General features: G+C 33.1%; 1 protein-coding gene across 11 annotated transcripts in view; it reads right to left on the reverse strand.

Moving 5' to 3' along the window:
• The window catches only part of Eip93F (Ecdysone-induced protein 93F), a 356,990-nt gene that overhangs the window by 49,568 nt on the left and 282,868 nt on the right, over positions 1 to 24,554 (reverse strand). The window contains exon 1 of one of the 11 annotated variants that reach the window (XM_074114099.1): positions 16,837 to 18,041. The exons of 9 other annotated variants lie outside the window; for them this stretch is intronic. In XM_074114099.1, the coding sequence (XP_073970200.1) occupies positions 16,837 to 16,878 (42 nt within the window). In that variant the 5' untranslated portion in view covers positions 16,879 to 18,041. Of the gene's footprint in view, positions 1 to 16,836; positions 18,042 to 24,554 lie in introns of those variants that run through there. One more of the 11 variants, XM_074114095.1, reaches the window with a different exon arrangement.

A 24,554-nucleotide genomic window follows, 5' to 3' on the forward strand; every position in this document is an offset into this window, starting at 1 on the left:
TATGCATTGTGGTACTGGGTTCGATTCCTGGTCTTGGCCTTAGATTTTATTTAATGGTTAAATGAGAAATAGTAAAGTACGTTTGCTAGTCGCCTTCGTCCACTACACCTAGTACGAGGGTCGTTTGAAAAGTCCGTGCAAAAATAAAAACTACTTAATTTTTTGGGGAAAACCTTTTTTATTTTTCAACATAGTCTCCTTTTAGGCTTATACACTTCGTCCAACGCTGCTCTAGTTTGTTGATCCCTTCCGAATAATAGGATTTGTCCAAGTCTGAAAAATAGCCATTCGTTTCTGCAATCACCTCCTCGTTTGAATAAAATCTTTTTCCCGCCAGCCATTTCTTCATATTGGGGAACAAATAGTAGTCCGAGGGAGCCAAGTCTGGAGAATAGGGGGGATGTGAAACGAGTTGGAACCCTATTTCCATTAATTTTGCGACCACAACTGCTGAGGTGTGAGCTGGTGCGTTGTCGTGATGGAAAAGGACTTTTTTGTGGTCGTTTTTCTTGCAGCTCGGTTTTCAAACGGTCCAATAACGATGAATAATATGCACCTGTAATAGTTTTACCCTTTTCCAGATAGTCGATGAGGATTATTCCTTGCGAATCCCAAAAGACAGTCGCCATAATCTTTCCGGCCGAAGGAACGGTCTTCGCCTTTTTTGGCGCAGATTCCCCCTTGGTAACACATTGTTTAGATTGTTCTTTGGTCTCAGGAGTGTAGTGATGTATCCATGTTTCATCCACAGTGACGAAACGACGCTTAAAGTCCTGCGGATTCTTCTGGAACAGCTGCAAACCGTCCTTGCAACACTTCACACGATTTCGTTTTTGGTCAAGCGTGAGCAATCGCGGCACCCATCTTGCGGATAGCTTTGTCATGTCGAAATGTTGATGCAAAATATTATGTACCCGTTCATTCGAGATGCCCACAGCACTAGCAATCTCACGCACCTTCACTCTTCTGTCATCCATCACCATATCATGGATTTTATCAATGATTTCTGGAGTAGTAACCTCAACAGGGCGTCCAGAACGTTCAGCGTCACTTGTGCCCATATGGCCACTCCGAAAATTTTGAAACCACTTATAAACTGTTCTAATCGAAGGTGCAGAGTCACCATAATGTTTATCAAGCTTCTCTTTAGTCTCCTGAAGCGTTTTGCCTTTCATAAAGTAGTGTTTAATCAACACACGAAATTCTTTTTCGTCCATTTTTTGAAAATCACTCGACTTCCTCGATTCAAACGAATGCCAAACACAAAGAAATAGACCGATCTGGCTGAAACTTGGTGTGTGTTCTTCCAAGAGATGCTACTAACTAAACATAACCTCGATACGCGCCAGTAGTGCTATCTCTCTGACTTTGCACGGACTTTTCAAACGACCCTCGTAAATGGTATTTGGACGTTAAGCCCCGCCTGAAAAAATAGGCGATTACTTTACTTTTACTTTTAAAAAGGTATTAATTATAATTTGTAATTTTGTGTTTGTTTTTAGTTTATTTATTTATTTGCTTAAATAGTTTAAATTTTGGTGAGAGGTGGAAAAGTGGCAGAAAGTAAATGTACATTTTTGTCTTTATCAATCAATCGTTTTTTATGAATGAAAATAAAAAATTAGGTTTTTATTATTATTGAAGATAGTAAAGGAACAAATTATTTTGTTTTCAAAATCTATCTATTTTATTTTTTAATGTATTGAACGTAATAATACACTTTACGATTATATTTTGGTGTTGTATAGTAAGTTGTTGTTGTAAATAGTTTGTAATAGTTGACTGCTAAACTGAACTTTAACCGTAAATATGCCATGGCTTATTGCCGATTTGTTTCTGAAATCTTTTGAACTGTGGTCAACAATTTGTACATATTAACATTTTTGTATTGAATCAAAAAATGGTTTTAGAAATATTTAAAATTATTTTTGTCGGGCATCTAAATTATCTAATTTCTAGAGCAAATGAAACCAGTATTGGCTCAATTTCGAGTATTTTTGTCTCAAATAAATTATAAAGTAATCTCTTAAAAGTCACGTCACTTACAAAAAAAGTAGTTGCTGCAGGAAGTAAGTGTAATATTCTTTTTCTGTTTTATAAAGATCGTTTCGTTTGTCTTTAAGTACTCCTAAAATATATAACTCCATGGCATCGTTCCGGATTGTAATATTTCTCTAAAAATCTTAGCAAAATTATCTTCTTTTCCCTCTTTTTTTTTAAAGTAAATACTTAGCAATTTGGGGTCATAAAAATAGCCTGCAGCTCTATGATACGGTAGATTAACTTCTAGTGATCTACAGAAAGAATTATTAAATATAGATTGGGGTGCATTACGAAGCAACAGTTAGTATTGTGCGTTCATAGAATGCAACAACTTTTTATGCATATTTTTTTTTTCTGAAAGACCGGTTTCTGAATTTTTGCTCATCGTTTTCAATCGGGAAGGGGGTCAGAAGGAGGGAGGATCCCTTTCTAGTTATTGTCGGTGACGTAATTGTTATATTCCATGAACACTCAAAGCGGAAGTTAGTAAATAGTTTCTTGTCTAAAGTATGATTTCGTATCCAATTTTCGAATTTTAGTTTCGAAAATATACGTTCAATTTCATCTGAGGACGAGTATAAGTAAGGCTGCGAATGGAAAATTGCAGCGATTTTTGGATAACATTGTAGGCCATTTTACGTGAAACGTTTTTGCAAAACATTAAAATTTAAAACATTTGAACTGAAACAATAAAAAGTAAAGATCAAACATATAATAGATGGATATCTTTGGTGCGTCCTAGCACGCATACCGTATTTCTAGTACCCATGATCATCAGAGATAGATTAATCAATTTAATCAATAAAATTTTCTATTTGTACGCTGCCTAAAAAAAAACTAGGATTTTACATACAACGACTGACGTGGTATCCGCAAACAAGACCGAAACGTCAAGAACTACCTACTAGCGCGACTATTTCAACAAAATTACAACATACTAACAAACACCAGGTAATAACGAACTCTGAACTTACGAAGAATAATCATTTCAGAAAAATCTTTCAAGAGATTACAGACAGCCCGGCGGAATTCACAGGCTATCAAACAAAGTCTTCTCGAAGTCTGTTCAAGGATAGTATATAGGTGTGTTTGGAAATCCTGACGATAATTGGTCGGCTAGATTGATGTTGTTGTTCTTCTTCTAGTGGGGGGAGGGGGTTAGATCGGTTATTCGGGACTAAGAGGACATGAAGCGGCAGATAGTTTGATTCTGGAGAAATCTGGCGTACTTTTCAATGGTTCCGACTTTTGGTGTTGCACAATGCCTCGCTAGTGCATTAAGGATGGGCGCATTACAGGATGCAGTTAGTTCAAACTTATTGCGGCATTATTAGGTCTAGGTTAGGCGGTCCTTTTTGGATTAAAGTAACATATGTATCAGTTGGGCTTGGCAGAAGATATTTCTCCGTAGGTACTGTAAGAAAGAATAGGAAATGGCGCTGTGCCGGTGCCAGAAAGAATGGAGGGTTCTTCGAAAAAGTCTTCAAAATTTCCCAGTAGCTTCTAACCATTCTCTTAAGACTCAGACCTGGACAGGAAGGGGAGCTCTGACTAATTGGTAATTCCCGCTTCGCCACGGTGGTGTAGACTCTCTGGCAACCACAAAATCTAATCTAATCAACTAAAAACCGTTCTTGACTTGAAATTTTGGGATCACCTAAGTATTTTATTATCTCCAATGCTCCAATCGGAAATTCAAAACTCTGTATTGAATCTCTAAACAGAACAATACATAATTCAATTTGTAAATGACTTAATCACATCTCTCAACAACAACAACAACAGAAAATCATCCTCTCTTATCTGTTCATCGTAATCCATTAATCCACCAGCTCTCATCTTTAACACACCGCAACTCGACGGGTTGAGGTTATCGCTGGCCTCACACTTGTTTCGATACAGAGGTCATGAAAAAAACTAAAGAAGTATACTTAATGGAGAATCATTAGTGATAAATTTACGAACTATATTTGAACTCCCAAGTAAGCAGCGACATGTCGGCCAAACAGTTTCTTTTGAAACTCGTAAACTTGTTAAATTAATTACAAACTTTTAGTCACAATAATCAAAGCCAATACCTTCTCTACATCGCACAGATCTTAAAAACCACAAAAATAATGATAAAAAAAGTTGACTGAAATTAATGAGGACTGATCAATATTCAATTATTAAATACTTAATTGATCATGCGCAATGAACCAAACTAAAAAGTTGGAATTCTTAAATTATATATTTTATACAAACAAAAATAAATAATAAATAAATAAAAAATGGGGGAAAAATGAGAAATTAACACCTTCACAAAACAAACAGAGAACTTCTGTTTTCATATCTTATTTATACTTTATTCTTTGGCGTTATTCCTCTTTATTGTTTGTCTTTATTCGATTGTGAAATGCCGTGATCAAGTACAGAAATAAATAAATAAAGAATAATGATTTTTTTTAGGATTCTTCCCAAACTTTAGGGATCGATTTGTTTGAAAACTTAAAACAAATAACGTTAATAAATAACACTATAAAGTCTGCTTGTTCCATTTATAGTGTTTCTGGCTCTAAATTCGATTATCGAACTAAATACAGTAAGTTTTTCTGAAAAAAAGAAGTAAAAAAATTCATTGGGAATTCACCTTCAAACACGCGATTTTAGCGACTCATTAAATCTTCCCTTTAACTGTGTACTAGAAGAATTACACAAAAAATTACAATTTATTTGAAAAGATTGATTAAAAGTTTTGATAAATACGTAAGACAGCAGTTCCTAAGACAATCTTCTCAAATACGCGGGAAAATCTATTAGGCAAATTGGCACTTCCGGGCAGCCAATTTTTATCCAAATTTAGAAATTCAGTCCCGACTTTTGAATCTAATTAATATTATACAGGTGGTAAGGCGGTACAATAAACAGTAATGACACTTTAGAGGAGAACCTAACCACTCCTCCCTCTTAGAACTACCCAAAATAGAATTTCCCTGGAAAATTGCATCAAATAAAAGTGATGCATCTACATGAATGCAACTAATGCGCCATATTTAAAGGAAATCGTAAAATCTGTTTTCGAGAAAATTCTAAAAAGCGCGAAAAATTGATCATGCGCAGTAGTGTACACTTATTGTGGTTTCCTGTTTTAGCGTCTAAGCTAAATGTTTAATTTTAAACTTTCTCCGTATTTTTTTTGGTTTTTGAGTAATTGAAGATTTATTTACGTTCACTTCCACACAAATTGAGAGAGACTAATTTTATTTAAAAAAAACACTTTATTTCCGTTATTTCCGTTAAATGTTCAAAATCGAAAACCAGCACGATTACATCAGTGGTAGAGTAAGAGAAAGTTCACCAGTAGATCTAGAAATTCTGTACTTATATGTTTATCCAAGGATATTTACGCCTGATGCAGTTATAATAATCTCAGAGCCCGTCATAGAACTATAAATATACGATGATAAAATAGAAATTAAATAAGAAAAATGCAAGAGTCGTAAAAATTTTTTCCCTCTTCATTTTTTAGCCGAGGTACCGATATTGGTGTCATGGAGGTTGGTGGACAGATTACTGGCTTAATTTTCTCATTTTTGTAAAGAAAAACCTAGTTTCCCAAATGGTAAATAATATTTAACGAGACCAAAAGATACGAGATCTATTCAATCCGGCAGATAAAGTGCGATATTTCGGACAGTACTTGACAAACGCCTCATGTGGAACTCTCAAGCGACACGAACATGACAAACGTTACCGAATATTCAAAAAGACTACTTGAAAAACGATCCCAAATTGACTGTAATGAACAAAATTGAACAAAAAGAAAATTTAAGAATTTAAATTTGATTTCCAAGAATTTAAGAAGCCAAGTTATTAGCCAAATTCGAAAATCCGCATCAATTTCCATTCAAAAAAATTGTCAATTTGATCCTGCGCCATCCTGCGATTCACATTTTGTTTAAAGCATTAAAATTTAAATAAATTGAAACAATAATCGGTAAGTTTTTAATTAAATAAAGAAGCTGTGACTGCTTTAAAAGAAAAACGGAGCGCTAAATTTTTTGACGATAAAATTATAAGAAGAGCACAAGCCAACAGAGTGGGTTGGTGCATCTGTTTCGACTGAAGCGCAATGAACTCCTCTTTCACACGGTATGAAAGCTGTCGCGAGTATGATTGGATTATTAATTAGTAAAGAAGCTCTGAAGAAATGTCTTCCTGAAGAGACCAGCTGATCTCGCTGGAAGGTAGAAGAGTAGTTTGTGGACAGGCATAGTAACACTCAGTTTAGCTAGCAAAATAAATCTGTCATCAAAATTGTTGATATTAATTTGGTGGAATATTGGGAATGCATAGAGGGTTCTAATGGTTGTTATTCATTGGCAATTGCGTATTAATATTGATGGTAATGATGGTGATGATATAAATGGTGCTAGAGGAAAGAAACTATCCAGCGGTAGCACTCGCTACAGGATATCGATGTTGATAATGTTGTTCAGACCTCAAGGAAGCCGCGGGGACCTCAACTCAGTCGGCGTGGTCAGTAGTCAGGAATGGCAGAGGAGGCGAGAGACTGTACAAAGAGATTAGAGCAATATGTGAGAGCAGTATGGAATTGTGATATTTCGTCTTGGCGAGTTGGTGTACGAATGGGATGTTGAGGTCGTGGTGAAGAAAGAAGAGTCAACTACGTATTTGTCGGAGTAGATTTGATTAGAATGTCTTGTACAGTCCGTATGTTTGTAGGTTTGGCGTTTTAAAAACGTTTCTAGTTCTATGGGCAATTTGGGGCGTCGTCTAAGTAGTCTGTACAGTAGTTTCGAACGTTTTCGATCGTTGCTTGCCTTTTAAGTCTTTTATGTGAGTAGCAAAGTGAGTCGTTTGTCTATAAAGAGCCCAAGGTAGCACACCAGATCTGTACAAGGAAGAGGATTGCTGTTGAAGAGGACAGGTGGACAGGAGCCCGGATTTATTTATTAAGAAGTTTTAATCTTGGCCATAACTTTGGATAAAATCCATTGTCATTGATTTTATCCAACATTGGATATATTAACTGTCGAGTATAGACTTGCAAGACCACTACAACAAATCTGTTCACAGAACATTCCCAAACGATTGCCGAAGCTTGGCGCTCGGTTCTCGCGACCTACTGGTTGACTAATTTCAATTTCAAAACTCAAGAAGGCACTTCAGAGAGATTAACTGACTCAGCACTTTGTCCTTCATCTTTTAAAACCTAAATTCACGGAAAAGAGTTCAATTTGTGCGAAATTTAAAAAAAAATTATGTTTTTTCGCAAAATAAAATCGAGAAAAATTGTTGTGAATCAATTCAAACCATGTGGCAAACGAACCGAACTTAAATCGGCAAATTAGACCATATTATCGCTCAACCACAATAATTTTGCTTTCTATTTTTAGAACCGGGCGACAAAACTGCATTATTTAGGGCAAGTTTACTAGTTTGGTTGCATGTATTATTGTGGGCAGTAATAGTTTTAGCACATTCACGGCTAAAACGCTTTTTTTGTAACCAGATATAGGCGTCACATTACTTTAAGTTTGCAGCATGAAATTAAATCTTGATATTTGTTTTTCTTGTAGTTAAATCATTACAAATTTTCAAAAAAGTAATATACAGCTAGCTAGTTACTGTCCAACGAATCCACTCAACTCTGTTAAACCACAAACACGTTTTAGCGCACCTTCCAGCTTGGTTCAACCTGAATCTTTTTACGATTATATTTTAATATCTAACCTCCTAGATCATTAAATCACGCTTTTTGCTAGTTTCGCTTTACGCTCCCTTAACTCGGAAGATTAAAGCGCAATTTACTGTAAATAACATCAACTTTACAGTCCAAAATTTCAACTAACGTTTTTAACATTTTGACATTTTTCGCTCACCGCAAAAATTTGTAATATTAAAGAAAAACTAACATTTGATCTGTAAATACTTACAAATACAGTTAATGGCTTTTAATGATGATTTAGAACCGGAATGTTCGTAAAATAATGTTTATCTAAACTTGAGGATTAGTGGTTAATGTTTAATTTAATTCTAACAACAGCGTTTTTGCGGGCGCGCGATTGAATTTGATATTTAAACGGAATAAAAGCGCAGAAATTACGCTGAAAGCTTCCTCAATATTATTTTGAATTTCTTCAATTTAGCGTTATTTTTGTTTGAAGGCGACTTGTCAGCTAACTCAACTAAACACAACGAAAAGATTATTAGTTATTTAAAGTCTACGGATAATCTAAAAGTCTTTTTTTTAGGAGAGCAGGTGTTTTGACAGTATTTATGGATTTGTGTGTGTTCTCAGTTCAAATCCCCAGATCGAATCCCGCGCAAGTTACTTTTTATTTGTTAAAAAGAAAAAAAGAAGTCAAAATGTAAAGAATGTGCTACCGCTCCCGGTGGCTTCCTGTGGAGTTTCGGCTCGTTTTTGAGTCACACTTCTTTTCTCCAAACTCATTTTTATAGCAAATATCATTATACCACGATCTTGGCACTAAAAATTACATGTTTACAATCAAAAATCATGACGCAAGAAATTCCCATTTATTGTTCCCGCAAGAATATAGAATATAGTGGCCATTTTGTATTATTTATCGACTTTTTTTTAAAAAAAATAACATTGAAAATGGCGGTGCCAAAAAGTAAAAGAACGGGCTACTAACATCGGACTCTTTGTAGAAGATGAATTCAACTTTTCGTAACTTTTGACTCAATTTTTCCCTTAATCCCCTCCATAATACAAACAAAATAGAAGTTCAAAAAATGCGTCTGTTCAGCAAGTGTCCCGCCAATTGGCGCTTTCTACGTTATAATTCGTACAAAAAATGAAATTGACTTTAATACTTAGAAAAAGGCTAAAAACTATATAAATTTATTCTTTGCGTACGACAAAATTTTTCATTTTAATAGGTAATAAGACCATAACATGTACTGAAATAAAACATTAGAGGAATACCCAACCCACGACTGCATGCCCTTATAGAGAGTTTTCTCGATAAAAGTTTTCAAATAAAATGGTGGGACTACTTTTTCGATATACATGTGAAAGATTAAATCGATTCTGAATTAAAAGCGAACTTTTGCCGGATGGTGTTTCCTAAACCGGATTCTAAATTGAATTCTCTAGGATTTTTTTTATATTATACAAGCCCGCACTTTATTTAAATTACTTTTTATTTTTTTGTAATCAATGAACCTTACAAACCACATTTCCCGTAAAGACTAGAATGCGAAACTTTGAAGCAATTGTAATACTTTTTTCTGACATAAAAAGAAAAAGACAACATTATTTGAAAAGACCCCAGTTTCGAAGATTCTAATCTTTAGAGTTTCCAAAAAAGGAGCTGTTTATATTTTGCGCTTATCAAAATTTCAACTGAAAATTTAAGCTCCGGACTCTTAAAAATGATGTTTCCATCGAAATATAAGTGAGAATTTATTCTTTTACAGCAAGAAAAGTAAAAAAAAAAAAAAGCTGTATTATTATTATACTTTTATTGAACCAGATTATTACAGGTTTCTCTTTGATTTGAATAGGACAGCGTCATTAGGTCCTCGGGACGATCCCCCTCATTTTACTCTGACGTGTAAATATATACATTTTTTATGATGACAATTATTATAATATCAAGAGGTTAAACTGGTTTCTGAGTTATAAATCCAGATTACAGAGGGTTGCATTCAGGAGGGGGTGAGTTGCTTAAAAAAAAAAACAAAAAAAAATACTTGAATCAAGAAGGCACTTGAAATTTCCAGTACTGTTCTTGCGTCGGTTCGCCTGTAAAACGAGATATCGTTTGTCTTTACCCCATTTTTTTGAAATTGATTATAAAAATGTCTTTTTTTAAATGATAAATGACTTTAAATACTATAATTTAGACCTGTAGAGTTAACTTCCTGAAAATTAAAGAAAAAGATGAAGGGATGTTTTCTAGAACGGATATCCGGTCTTTGAAGTAGAAAATAAAATATAAAAAAAAATTACAATTCTAGTTGCCTTTTATTTTATATATAGTTATATTGTATAAATTCAACACCGGATGTGGGTGTTACATAGGCTTTTACCACCAATGGGTGTATATTGTGCAGCCACGCCCCTCGACTTTACCATTGGCTAATGTAAAGCACCTTTTGTTTATTCTGATGGCCAATTTTGCCTTTTTTTTTATTCAATTTTTTTTCCAACTCTGTCAGGGTTAATATGTTTATTAATTATGGTAATTTATGGCAAATAATTAGCGTATTCAATAATGGCTCTGTTTAATTTGTTTTTTAAGTTTGTTTTTTGCCAACCCAAAGAATGATAATTCATTTTGTAACTTCTAAAAGTCAGAGTTTACTTCTGTTAAAACTATAAATTATAACACGCAATCAAATTAATTTTGAAATAAATAAATGTATTTATTTTCTTTTTTATGAATGTGATTTATGAATTTTGCATTTTTAGAATATTATTTCCAATGCAAAATATTTGAATTTACGTCTGAGCTGAAATTAAATTTAAACAAAAGCGCGTAGAGCTTTCCCCCCCCAAAAAAAATACTAAGAAAAATTTAAAATCAGAAATATTTTCATAAAAATTCGCCTTATTGGTTAACTTACGAGGGTCGTTTGAAAAGTCCGTGCAAAAATAAAAACTACTTAATTTTTTGGGGTAAATCTTTTTTATTTTTCAACATAGTCTCCTTTTAGGCTTATACACTTCGTCCAACGCTGCTCTAGTTTGTTGATCCCTTCCGAATAATAGGATTTGTCCAAGTCTGAAAAATTGCCATTCGTTTCTGCAATCACCTCCTCGTTTGAATAAAATCTTTTTCCCGCCAGTCATTTCTTCATATTGGGGAACAAATAGTAGTCCGAGGGAGCCAAGTCTGGAGAATAGGGGGGATGTGAAACGAGTTGGAACCCTATTTCCATTAATTTTGCGACCACAACTGCTGAGGTGTGAGCTGGTGCGTTGTCGTGATGGAAAAGGACTTTTTTGTGGGCCAATCGTGGGCGTTTTTCTTGCAGCTCGGTTTTCAAACGGCCCAATAACGATGAATAATATGCACCTGTAATAGTTTTACCCTTTTCCAGATAGTCGACGAGGATTATTCCTTGCGAATCCCAAAAGACAGTCGCCATAATCTTTCCGGCCGAAGGAACGGTCTTCGCCTTTTTCGGCGCAGATTCCCCCTTGGTAACCCATTGTTTAGATTGTTCTTTGGTCTCAGGAGTGTAGTGATGTATCCATGTTTCATCCACAGTGACGAAACGACGCTTAAAGTCCTGCGGATTCTTCTGGAACAGCTGCAAACCGTCCTTGCAACACTTCACACGATTTCGTTTTTGGTCAAGCGTGAGCAATCGCGGCACCCATCTTGCGGATAGCTTCGTCATGTCCAAATGTTGATGCAAAATATTATGTACCCGTTCATTCGAGATGCCCACAGCACTAGCAATCTCACGCACCTTCACTCTTCTGTCATCCATCACCATATCATGGATTTGATCAATGATTTCTGGAGTAGTAACCTCAACAGGGCGTCCAGAACGTTCAGCGTCACTTGTGCCCATATGGCCACTCCGAAAATTTTGAAACCACTTATAAACTGTTCTAATCGAAGGTGCAGAGTCACCATAATGTTTATCAAGTTTCTCTTTAGTCTCCTGAGGCGTTTTGCCTTTCATAAAGTAGTGTTTAATCAACACACGAAATTCTTTTTCGTCCATTTTTTGAAAATCACTTCCTCGATTCAAACGAATGCCAAACACAAAGAAATAGACCGATCTGGCTGAAACTTGGTGTGTGTTCTTCCAAGAGATGCTACTAACTAAACATAACCTCGATACGCGCCAGTGGTGCTGTCTCTCTGACTTTGCACGGACTTTTCAAACGCCCCTCGCAATTCTCTTCTGGGTGTATTTACCAAACAATTAAATAGATAAATAGCGAAAGAAAATTAAAGAACATCGTTGGAGGTTACTTTTTGGAAAAAAATCGCGAAAAATCTTGGTATTTTCACGTTTGAGAATTAACAAATAGTGATCTTATAATAAAACATTTAGAAAAATCTGAATTATTGGATGAATCACTCCTATTTTGAGTATTCTTATTTTAAGCTTTTGGATTTTGTAAAAACAATATTTAAAAAATAATTTCATTTTAGCGTAAAAAGAGTAAAATTTTCTTTTCCCTAATTCTGATAAGTTGGAATTTTTATTTAACTTCAGAGAAGTAAATTTTTCAATCAGATTTTATATTCAAAGTAGTCAGGTAGTATTTGACAGTAACTTAGGATTCAAGATTGGCGAGGAATTGGTCAAATAAAAAACAAATTCGTCTAAGAAGAGCCAACGTTTCGACGAATATATTGTCCTCTTCAGGGCTTGGATATTACAAATATCCAGAGGACAATATATTTGTCGAAACGTTGGCCAGAAGATGAGTTTGTTTTTTATTTGACCGATTTCTCGCCAATCTTGAATCCTAAGTTTAACAATTTACGGCCACGAAACCTATATATTCATATTTGACAGAAACTTGTGCAGGATTAAATAAACTTTCTTCTGAAGATAAATGAAAAATCCGTGAAACTGTTGAGTTAAATGAAATTTTGTATTATTCATAAATTTCTTTAAGTCTCCTCTACAGAAAGGCACGTTTTTCGCTGACTCAGAAACAATATTCCGTTTTTATTAATTTAATTTTTAAAGCGCATCATCGTCTAAATTTATAGTAGTCCGGAAAACCTTTTTTTTTTTTTGCAGTACACTGTCGATCTCCTGCCAGTGTTCTCTCATTAAGAACAACATTAACCCGTAACAGTAGGAACTGTAGCGGTTCCTAGGAGGAGCGAAATCTTCCTAGGAAGTGCAGAGTGCCTGGACTTGATCAAGGCACTTTCGGATCTTTACTAAGTCCACCTAGCAGCCTTCCCAAAATTCACGTTATATTTAATTCAAATATATTTGTGTACAGCTGTAGATCTATGTAGATTTTGGACTTAGAGAGAGCGCCGCTCTATAAATTACCATCTAATTCTGATCGTGTAAAACACAACAATCAACACATCTACATTTTTTTGATCTACTGGTTAGATCCACCGCATTGTCGCCTTAATTAACATTATTAATTAAAATGTTCTGGACTGATATCACTTCCAGATCCTTACAAGAAATATTCAGGAGTGTTTACTATTATTAATTGCCTAAAATTGATAATGAAAAACATACAAAGTAATACTAGACATGAATCTAGATAGTTCGGCGTCCAATTTTTAAATACAGTCTCAAATTTGCTAGCATTGAGTTAAAATTCTTTAATAGACGGCGTAGAATCTGTATCGTTAGCTGATATATTTTCTCCAGATTAGCAAAATTTCTTGTCTATAATTTTGATTATTATAAAACTTACGAGGAATTTGATTGCCTTTGATGCGAAAAAAAAATCTTGATTTCAATTCCTATGAAGTTCATTCAAAATTTTATATCAATTGTTGATTTTTGCCGTAATCAGAAACCTGGTCTCAACGTGCAGGATTTGAGATGGTAAACTCTCGGCGAGAACGATTTTGTCTACTTTATGTAGAACTAGATATCTTCCGTTGAAATAATTCTCGCACTAGAATAAACTAGATAAATTGTAGTAACTTCTTTAAGTAAACTAAATGGAATAGAAACTTTGCCGATTGCTGGAAATTCCCCAAAAAAAAAAATCTGTCAAGAATAATAAGAAAATTAAGGGAAGGAATTGGATCAGTGATTAGCGAATACTGGGATTCTCACGCTGGGGTTCGAATCCAGCTGCTGGCCCTTTAGATTTTTTTTTTATTCCTGGGAGCTTCTTACAGCTCAACTAATCGGTGATGGTATTGTCTGGAAAAATAGAACACTATACGGAAGCCGACGGTGAACTCAAAAAAACTGCGGGCGCTCATGACCTCATAAATTTACGCGCCTTAGAAAAAAAAATAAATCTTCAGTTCAGTACTTCAGTTCTTATAACCGAATTCATAATTTAAATTAAACTAATAGGAATTCATCGAACTTAAAATAAGAAAGTATCACTAAAATTTGTCGATAAACTTATCGATGATCGAAACTACATTAACTACGTAATAGTTTATTGCACTTCATGTAATAAAAAAAAAGAACTAAACTCTACTGGATATAATAAAGCTATTAATATTTATTATTATTATTATTTTTAAATAGTTTTACAAACAATTTTTTTTTTTATTTCTTTTGTTTCTAGTTGTTTGTTAACTGTGTCTAGATGTACTCATTTATTTGTAACAAGTGCCGTTATTATCCTGTTAGAAAGAATTATAACGGACATATGTATGTAATATTCCATTTTATTGCATGGAAGTGGGCCTTTCATATTGATTATTTTTTATTTTTTTAGCAATACATTTTTCTCTCTAGACCATTACTAATGCTAGAACGTTTCTATTACTTCGAAGATTTCGTTCCAGACATCCCATTGTCAGCTATTCTTTACTCTTTTTTTTTAAAGATCAAGAACTAGGAACGTCTAGGATTAATATTAATAATAATAATAAAAGATATTACAGAATTTCCAAAATTTCCTTAATAGTATTCTATTAACACAATTTTCTAATAAATAAAGTTTATTTTTCCAGAAAAATATTTGTTTATATATTTTTAAACAAAAAAATAAGACAAAAGACTGAAAATTATTTAAACAATTTCGCGCATTCAAATCACTGGCCAGCCTTTATTCCACTATACCATTGTGATATAACGCTAATTCGTACAAATCACTAAATGTTTTTGTTATTATTTGAATTATACCCAATTTGATTTTCTAAATAGTTTTCTTATTTAGAATAAATAAAATAAAAATGAAATATTTATTTAAATTTAAACTCAATTTAGTTTCAATTAATGATCTTTTCTCCTTTTTTTTTTATAAATTAATTTTAAAAAATAAAAAATTTAATGAAAGAACTAATTAAATTATTTGATTTTTTTGTTTTGTTTAATTTTCATTATAATTTAAATAAAAATCAAACGATAAAATTGAAAAAAAGTTACAAAATGTTTATCGTTTAAAGGAAACTTTTCAAAACTTTTAATTAAGATTTCCAAAACTAATAAGAAAACGCGATTAAAAGAACAATGTACGGATAGTTCAATCATTAGAAGGGGGAAAAAATAGAAAAATATTTAGCTTTTTAGATTAAAAAAAAAAAGAAGATATTTGATTTCCCTCCTTTTTTCATTAATTTTAACCCGTTTTAAAAGACAAGTTTTTCACGCAAAGTTTTGATGATCCAGAATGCGGAAACGGTAAAAACCGGCAGGATTAAAGCAATTTATTTTTGAAAAAACTGGTTCAATTTAGCTTATCTCATTGATTGATATCAGATTGTTTCAGAATTCCTTACACTTATAGTTAGTGGTTTTAAAGTGAAAGAATTTAAAGATTATAGTTTTTACCGGCATTTCATTAAAAAATTATTAATTTCCGATTTCAAGGCATAAATATTTTCCACACTATATTTTACTGTTGTTAATTATTTCAATTGATTCAATAAAATTCTCAACCTAATTCCGGCCATTTTTTCAAATCTTAATTATAAAAACTAATTATGTTTTAAAAAACATCGGTAAGAATTTAAACATTTTTTATTACTTCTAAAATAAACATTTAATTTTATTATTATTATTTTTGCCTAAGACAATTTTAGGTATAAAGCAAGTACCGTTTTTTGTTTTTTTGTAATAAAAGGTAATTGTAATTACGAGAAATGAAGGCCTATCGTAGTTTTTTTGTTTTATTTTAGCATAAAAAAAGTTAGTAATGTTTCGTTTAAAAACCAAATTAATGTTTAAAGTGAGAGAAAAAATACGGAAAAGGAAGTGAGAAGAAGTGAAACAAGAAAAACTTAAGCCCAAGACGAGAAATTGAAGAGAAAACTGAGGTCGAGAGAAAGAGTAAAGAGTTGTAAGTTCTCAGGAAGTAGGAGAAAGGAAAGAGAATGCACGGTGTTGCATTCTTTACTAACACAGAAATAAAAAATAAAAAAAAATTTTTTAGCGCAATATTGTGGTAGTAGTAGTAGTATAGGTAGAGAAACAGGGCTGCAGCTGCATCTGGGATAGGGAGAGAAGGGAGGAAGAGAGAAAAAAAAAAATCTAGGAGCGAAGAGAAAATAGAGAAGAGGCCAAAAGGGGTGCAACCAAGGGAATAGGTCCAGAAATGCAGTTTATTGATCCAGTTCGTAAAAGAGGAAGGCTTCGGGAAGTCCTCCGGCCTATTAGCAATGGAAAAAAAGATTCTTTTTTTTTTTAAAAAAGTTTCTTTGCTTAAAAAGATAAAAAGCCATCTTAAGATAACATTTAAGTCCAGTAATAGTTTTAAAGCTTAAATTATTTATTAAAGGAAGATAAAATAAAGGAAATAAATAATTTTTCCAGGTTTTAAACAGGAATTTAATTTTCATTTCGAGCCCTGAATACATCTAACTGCACTTTCTTTCATTTAAAGCAAAAGGGCACCCTGGCTTACTATCAAAAGACCGGTACAACCATTTTATTTAAATTTTTTTTTTAAAACATCCAAAATGTGCCCCTAAAATAATGCTAATTAAATAATTTTTGTTTAACTTCCAATATAAATAATAAATCTTAAAAATCTCACGAGATTAGGAGCGAACTATTTGCAATTGGGGAGGGCGAAATAACGAGAAAATTATTTTTCACAAAAAATTAGGGAATGTAAATAGAAACCTTTGAATATATAAGAGAATATAAATAATACAATAAAAGGTTTGTATTTACCGCTAGCCGGTGTGTGGCGAAATCCGGAATGATCCTTATCATCAGTTATCACTCACTCACTGTTATTGTTTTTAATTTTTTTTTTAAATTAAAAATAATTAGTTTAAATTTAAAATTAACTAATTAACACTTTGAAAAAATTGTTCTTTTATAATTATTGAAACTATAAAAATAAAAAGTCCAGTATAATTTTTTTTTAAATAGTTCTTGATTTAAAAAAGTTCTTGATCAACAATAAAACAAAAAAAAAACTTAATAAAACATCAAATAAAAATTAAAAATCACGATATTAAAACATAAAATTAATTTAATAAATTAATTCAATAAAAAAAATAAATATCTTTCTAGAAATAACTCTTCATAATTAATTAAAACACCACTTTATTTTTTGATTGTCTTTGATTTCGTTCAAGGAACATCCAAAAAAGAAAAAATAAAATCAAAAAACCAAAAGAAAAAAAAAGAAAAAAGAAAAACAACGTTCTCTAGTATAGAGTGTTGGGTCTAGAAACTTTCTTGTCTCGCCAGTGAACGCACTGCTTGCAAATGTGCATCGGACTGCATTGAAGTGTACCAACGGGGTGGGGGGCCCAGATATTGGGTATAAAATAGGGGAGGGAATATAAACTACAGAGACTGGTAACGGAGTAGTGGGGGGGGGAGAATAGAAACAGGCTGAGAGGGGAAGTTTTAAAGGCCGAGCTTGGCCGAACGTTGAATCGTGCTAGCTCGTATCGTTGGATGTTTGTGTCCCTTTACTGGTGGGATATCCCCCTAAACTGCTCATTCTCTCTTTGTCTGTCTCACTGTTACCACTCTCTCCATCTTCTTCTACTTCTTCTTCTACTGGGGAGTCTTCCTTCTTCTATCCCCACCATGTGTTGATCTGCTGTGGTAGTAAATGTCGGCGTTGGTGCTTCTTGCATCCTATGCAGTACGAAAGGACGTGCGGGGGGCTATACAGTCTCCGAACTGCAACTCAATTCTCTTTTCTCTTTTAAAAACCATGCATTCTCTTTCTCACGAATTTTCTCCTCTCTGACTGCAACTTCCACCTTCACTCCACTAGGCCGGCATCTAAACTTTTGCAGCCGAAATAAAAAAGAGCAGCAAATATTCCTTTAATTAAAATTACTTACATATTACCTTATTTTTATTTATTTTTAAATAAACATGCAACACACTAATATGCATCTCACAATAGTGCATAGTACAAATAAAAGAATTAATGTTTTTTTTTCCTTTTTGGCCAGGAGCTTATTGTGTTATTGCGTTATGCACATAACCCCCCCGTTCGCTGTCTCCTACCTGAACAAAACAAAAACTGCATAGCTCCTTTCTATGCAACCCTAACCCCTATTTTATTTATACCTTTTTTTTTAAACGCCTTTTGTCTACCCTCTCCCACTCGTTGTTGCATATGTAGGTCACCGATACCCCCTCCATTGTAATGTCAGCTGATACCTCACAGCCTTGTTCCATAACCTCACTGCCCTTGGCTGCATTTTAATGTATATATACACTTATATACAAATGAACTTTTTATATATATATAATGCACTTTCATGAAGCTATTGTTAATCATTTTCTATTTTTAATGCACTTAAAATAAAATCTGTGAATTTAATTCGGAGTTAAACCTTCGTTCCAAATATATCTTTAAAAATCCTTAATTTATTGCGCATATTAAGCCATAATTTGATTATAATTAGTCCAAAAGTTGGGATTATTATTTTTATTTCTTTAATTTTTTTCCATTCTAAAACTGTCCGGTAGTTGATCGTCAAAAACTGCACGAAAAAGAGCGATGTTAAAAAACACCCAACTTTGACAATTTTTTTCACTTTTTCTATAAAAGATAAAATTCCCAAATTTTCTTTATAATATAGGGCAAATCCTCCATTATAACTGTTATTTTTTGTATTTACCCAGCTAAAATAAATTGCGAGAAAAACGTTGCCGAAAAAGGGCAGAAACGGCTGTAAAACTACAAAATATAATAAAACTACTAAATATATATAATTAAAACTGTCCGGTAGTCAAAAACTGCACGAAAAAAGCGTAACGTTGAAAAACATCCAACTTTGATAATTTTTATATAATGGTTATGGTTTTTTTCGACCGTTGTTGATAGATCGATTTTTGGTGAATCGGTCTTAAATAAAAACAACTTTTTTTGCTTTATACCAACGTTTCGGTAATTTTTACTACCTTCTTCAGGGTATTATAAAAAAACGTTTGTGAAGTTTAATGTAGAGCTATATCATCGTAACTGTTGTTTTTATAACATATATTTAAGATTTTAACAAATGAGTACCATCTGCCCTTAAAAAAATATTTTTAGACAAATGCCACCAGATTACCCTTAGCCATGGTCTAAATTCTTCTAAGTTTATCGTTTCCATAATTTAGTGAAAAATAGTTGTGATAGAGTAGGGATTAGTTCAGTGGTCAGCGTACTGGATTGCCAGGCTGAAACCACAGGTTTGATTCCAGCTGCTGGTCCCATAGATTTACTGAATAAATCTTCTCAGAAATAATATCTTATCAACAACTAGACTTTTACTATCTTAGTTTTTCCTTTCTCAAGATCAGGCTGATTGTTTATCAACATCCTCTATATTCTAGTCAAACGTTTCCTCTTGAAGTATATAGTTTTTTAAAAAAAGGAAGTTCTTTTTAGGATACTTTTGAGATATGTAGGCTTCTCTCTAAGGTACCATTTCCGCCCTAACGTTAAAAAATTGTGTTTTACGTATTTTATAAAAACCGGATGTATCACAACAGATTTTCCACTTTTATAATTTTGTCAAAAAAATCTGTTAAACTTTGTTTTAGGCACACTTTACATTAATTTGAATATTTCTCTAAAATAAATAGTCTAAAACAGCTGTAAGAATTTAAATTACCCATTTTATTTAATTTTTTAAATTAAGGCGCGTCAACGACTGAATTCATTGGCGCCCGAAGCTTTTTCCAGTGTGCTGTGTGGCTCTAGGGACGTAGTTCTCTCGTTACAAACAACACCCAGGATTGTCGCGTTGGAAACCAGTACACTGAGCTAATACCCTTTCCTTGTTATTATTTGGAAAGATCTTGCGCACAACACAAAACTATTGCTTCTTGGTACAAAATGTACCAAAAAATGGAGAATAAATAATAAGAATAATTGTCGGGTATTTTCTGGCATAATCCATCAATGGTCTAATAAATAAAAGAATACTTGTCCAGATGTTGCATGCGACTTAAAAAACACAGGATACCTGCTCCTTACAGTGACCTACAATTAATATAATTAGCCTAATTAGGCGCTCTCAACGAGTTTTTTTTTGAAACATTGTAACTTTAGAAAATTATTTTAATATCTTAAAAAAAAAAGAGAAAAAAAGAGAAATGTTTGCATATTATTTGCAACTTTTGCAACCAAAAAACTATAATTTACTCCCAGTCATTCTATTACGCTGGCTACTTACGCAAAGCGGTACTTTAATTCATCTTAAACCACGCAAAATTTTTGAATAAACGTGGCCAAGTGACTGATTTGATTCTCTGAATAAACATTATATTTTGAAATTCCATTTAATAGGCTTTTATTACTTATTTTTAAATATGGAATATAATTAATACTTTAATATTGAGAATGTGTTTAGGTTGGCAGTACTGGGAATTATCTTTTATTTTATCCGTCTTATCACGCAAGTTTATGGTATTCCTAACAGTTTATGCACTTTCATCCATTATCAGAGATGTAACTTCAGATGTTGATGCGCCTTAAATTAAAAAATAAAAATAAATGACCAAATTGGGGCCCCAAACATTACACTGAACTTAAGACAGGCCTTCCTAATTTTCAGAGATTACCCGACGGTTAAATCAGTAGCTTAAGTTTTCTAGACTTTTGTATGTATATCTTTGACCAAGATCTTAAACTGATTAACGCTTGTCCTCTGTGCATGAAGGCCGCCAGTAAGACTACAATAAATAAGTTGCAGGTTTCCTAAAATAAGCCACTGCGAATAGTCCTTTTTCCGCTATAAAATGCTGTACGGATAGCACAAAAACTTCTAGACAACTTACTAACTAACGGGTTGGTAAATGCCAACGACTCGGAAAGAAACAGTATCGACGAAACCTGAACTACCACAGGCCTGCACAGTGCCCGTAGCCTATAATGATTTAGCCTCTTTCTTCAGACCGTATACTGTTCTTTGATGACCTAAACAGATTTACGAGAAAGGCTGAAATTGTAATCTAAATTTAGTTTTTAAGTAAAATTTGTCGCACCTGTAACGTTCATCATGGCACTTTTTGGTTATTTCAGATAACCGGGACAAAATGGTTGGCTGGCTAGGGATGCCGTCAAAACGAGACTATACAGTTAAAAAAACAACAACATGATCTATTAACTTTTGATTTTAATTATCAAAATTAATTATTCTATTTTTTACGATTTCTTTGTAAAATATTGCGAAAATTATTCTTTTATTTAAAAAGTTATCTGAGGGAAATTCCTGTTTTGGTTCAATAAGTTTAACAGCATTCTATTGATTTCCGTCTAAACCGCAAGATCGCTAGACGCTGTTAATTGGTTACCAATTTTCTTATTTCTCTTTTTATCGAAAGGCTGGGATTCTGGGTTTCCAAAACTTTCATTATTTACTCTCTAGTTAAGCGTGCAAAGTACTAGATTGAGAGGAATATCGAAATATTTACTCTGAATTCAGTATTGTCCTCTTTGATTGTCAAACAGGGTTAAAAATGTCTCAATTGGTGGTTCAGATTTGTGTTAATCAGACATTCTCAATAGTTAATAATTCTCTGAACTCTACAGCCCTTAAAGGACCTTGGCTCCTGATTTCTCTGAACCCCCTTAAAATGTTCACCTCTGAATCATTCTAATCGAATAATTTGAATCTTCATACATCTTTAGTCCTGTTTTATAACACATCCTTCCTATCATGATTGCAAGATCTTTGAAAATGCATTATTTCTGTAAAGTGCTCTTATTTCTATAACTGCCGAACCTCTTTCATTTGTGGAATCAATGATCTGTCACTCTTTTAATTCCACAGCTATCTTTCCTGCCGTCACTTAATTTTATTTTTTATTATTATTATTATTTTAAACTTAATTACAATTGATAGAATTTATCATGTGTTTTCGTATATATATAAGGTAAGTGGGGGGAAGATGCCACACAACACTTATTTCCGTTTTGTAGGAAACTGGGTTATCGAAAAACAACACCAAATGTATCAACGTCCAGGTTGTTTTTTCTTCTTTAATTATATATATATATTAGTATATTTAATTAAATTCAAAACCGATAAAAATGCATTTGAATGAAATTTGTCAAAACTGGCATCTTCCCCCATCATATGGGGAAGATGCCAGTTGATGCGGGGGAAGATGCAACAATATCTTAAGATATAAATTGAGAAAGAAAAAATTACAAATTTAATGTTAGGTAAACAGCAAAATATTCTCATTAAACACTGAGGGGAAGGAACACCGAACAAAAGACATTTTTTGTTTAATTTTTAACATTTTTGGCAATGCAAATTTCATGTAGCCATCTCTTGCATGTTATGCATTGAAGCCAATCGCATTTTGGGCCCTTCCTATCATAAAAATATCCCTTACACTCAATACAAAAATCATCGTCCTCCTCTTCAATGTCACTCTCGCCACTGGTCATTACCAAATTATCGGGAGCGGAGGATGCTGAAGATGAACTGTCCTTCCTTTCCTTTTTCTGCTGTACTTTTCCCCCTTTTTTTTGTCGGCAGAGCAGCCTTTCTTCTCAACGCCTCCCGTTTCTCCACATGTATGTGGTTTATGTATAAACCACAACATCCTCTCAATAAACTTTTTGTGGTTTTAATTTTAAATTCTTATTAGACTTCTTCAAAATTTCATTTTAGAAGAAACCTCAAAAAATGTTACTAAGAATGTTTCTAGCAATTACTCTATTTATTGTGTAGATTACTGTTCCATTTTTTTTCTTGGTAACTGGTTGATTCAACCAATGAATTGAAATTATTTTACCCTTATTTTGTACTAATTTTTTGTCGAATGTTCTACCTAGAGACAAGGTAATCTTCACGGTATGGAAGTAAGCCCACAGTTCTTATGCTAGCTAGGTATAAAATAATAATAATATTAATAATGAAAGTATTGTTTTTAATTACGTGATTAAATCAATGAACAATTTTTAATTAATCAGAGTAAGCCTTGAAGATGATCATTGCTTAGGCAAAAAATTAATTAATAATGACTGAAACGTTGTAATAATTTATTTTTCTTGTTATTGTTATAATGAGTTAATTGAAAAGACTAAGCTCACATGGATGGAGGAACACTACTTAAAATTAAAAAATAAATACTAAAAATAAATAAATAAATAATTATTTTTTTTTAATAATTTATTTAGTTACAATCAACGCATTTTGCGTTATAAGCAACAATGTTAACAATAAATAACAGAATTACAGAGTGGAGAAGTTACCCAGCGGTAACACTCAAAAAACATTTTACTTCCTACTGACTCTCTTCATCAGAGAGGAGATCGCGAGGCCACACTGTCTTTTAAGACGTCTGGAAGTGTTGTCTGGAGATGATCTGGAAGATAGATGTTGTACAAGTGGATTGTGATGTGTTTGAATGTTAAGATGGAAACTTCTGTAACGTGTTTTCAGCAACTTGTGAGACGAAAGGAATGTTCGTCTGTGTGAATGGTTTGATTGGTGACGTAGAAAGGAGCGTCAAACTATAGAGCGAAGAATTTTAGATTGCAAGACCTGGGATCCTTTGCAGATTTGAGCGCTTGGTTGAACCTCCACAGTTCGATGCCATAAGCCCAGACTGGCTTTAATATACTTACATATATAAGTCTTTTGTTGTTCAGAGTGAGTTTTGATCTGTTGTCGAGTAGTCTTTTCAGTGGTCGGAAGCGTCTGTTGAGTTCTGTCCTCCTTAAGTCGAGTATGAGGGTTCCATGTAAGTCTTCCGTCAAGGTAAAGCCCAAGGTAGCGGACTACGTTGACAGCTGGTAAATAAAAAATAAATAGGCAATTATGAGAAAAATGTATAAATTTGGAGCAATAATGTGCTTAGTTGACTTTCTTGATGGGTTCTATGGTGACGCGTAAATGAAATATAAAATTAATGAGTTAATAATATATTTTACCTTCAGATACATGCTGGCCACAAATTTACTGACAGATAGACCGACATATACACAAAATGGGAACACATCTTCAACGTTCAACTAACAAAGAACTTAAATCTCGAGGAAAGCAACAGGAGCTGATTGAGTTAAAAAGTTTCAAGCGGTTGTTTTTTCAATCCCCCCCCCAAAAAAAAATAAAAATAAACTGCGGTAACCGGAAGTCAGATTTATATGTAATTTTTAAACAATTTTTTTTTCTCTCAAAAATTAAAAATAAAAAAAATCTTAGACCTCAAAATTAAGTCATGTTTCAACTACTTTAGCAGAAATGAGACAATCGGCTCGGTAATTATATGGTTCAAAGTGGCTACCATAGCTGGGGCAATGTTTGGTGGACACACCTGCAAATGTTTATCTTTAATTGTGTTCAATGGAATTGCATGATGTTTTAATAATGATAATTAAATAAACTATGAAAATGAAACGAAAACCTATTTTAAGTAAAATCAACACTTTTAACAAAAATATTGTATATAACAATGAGCTA

The sequence above is a fragment of the Rhodnius prolixus genome, unplaced genomic scaffold (genome assembly GCF_049639745.1).
Source record: "Rhodnius prolixus isolate KJV_2025 unplaced genomic scaffold, Rpr scaffold_7, whole genome shotgun sequence".
Classification (NCBI taxonomy): domain Eukaryota; kingdom Metazoa; phylum Arthropoda; class Insecta; order Hemiptera; family Reduviidae; genus Rhodnius; species Rhodnius prolixus.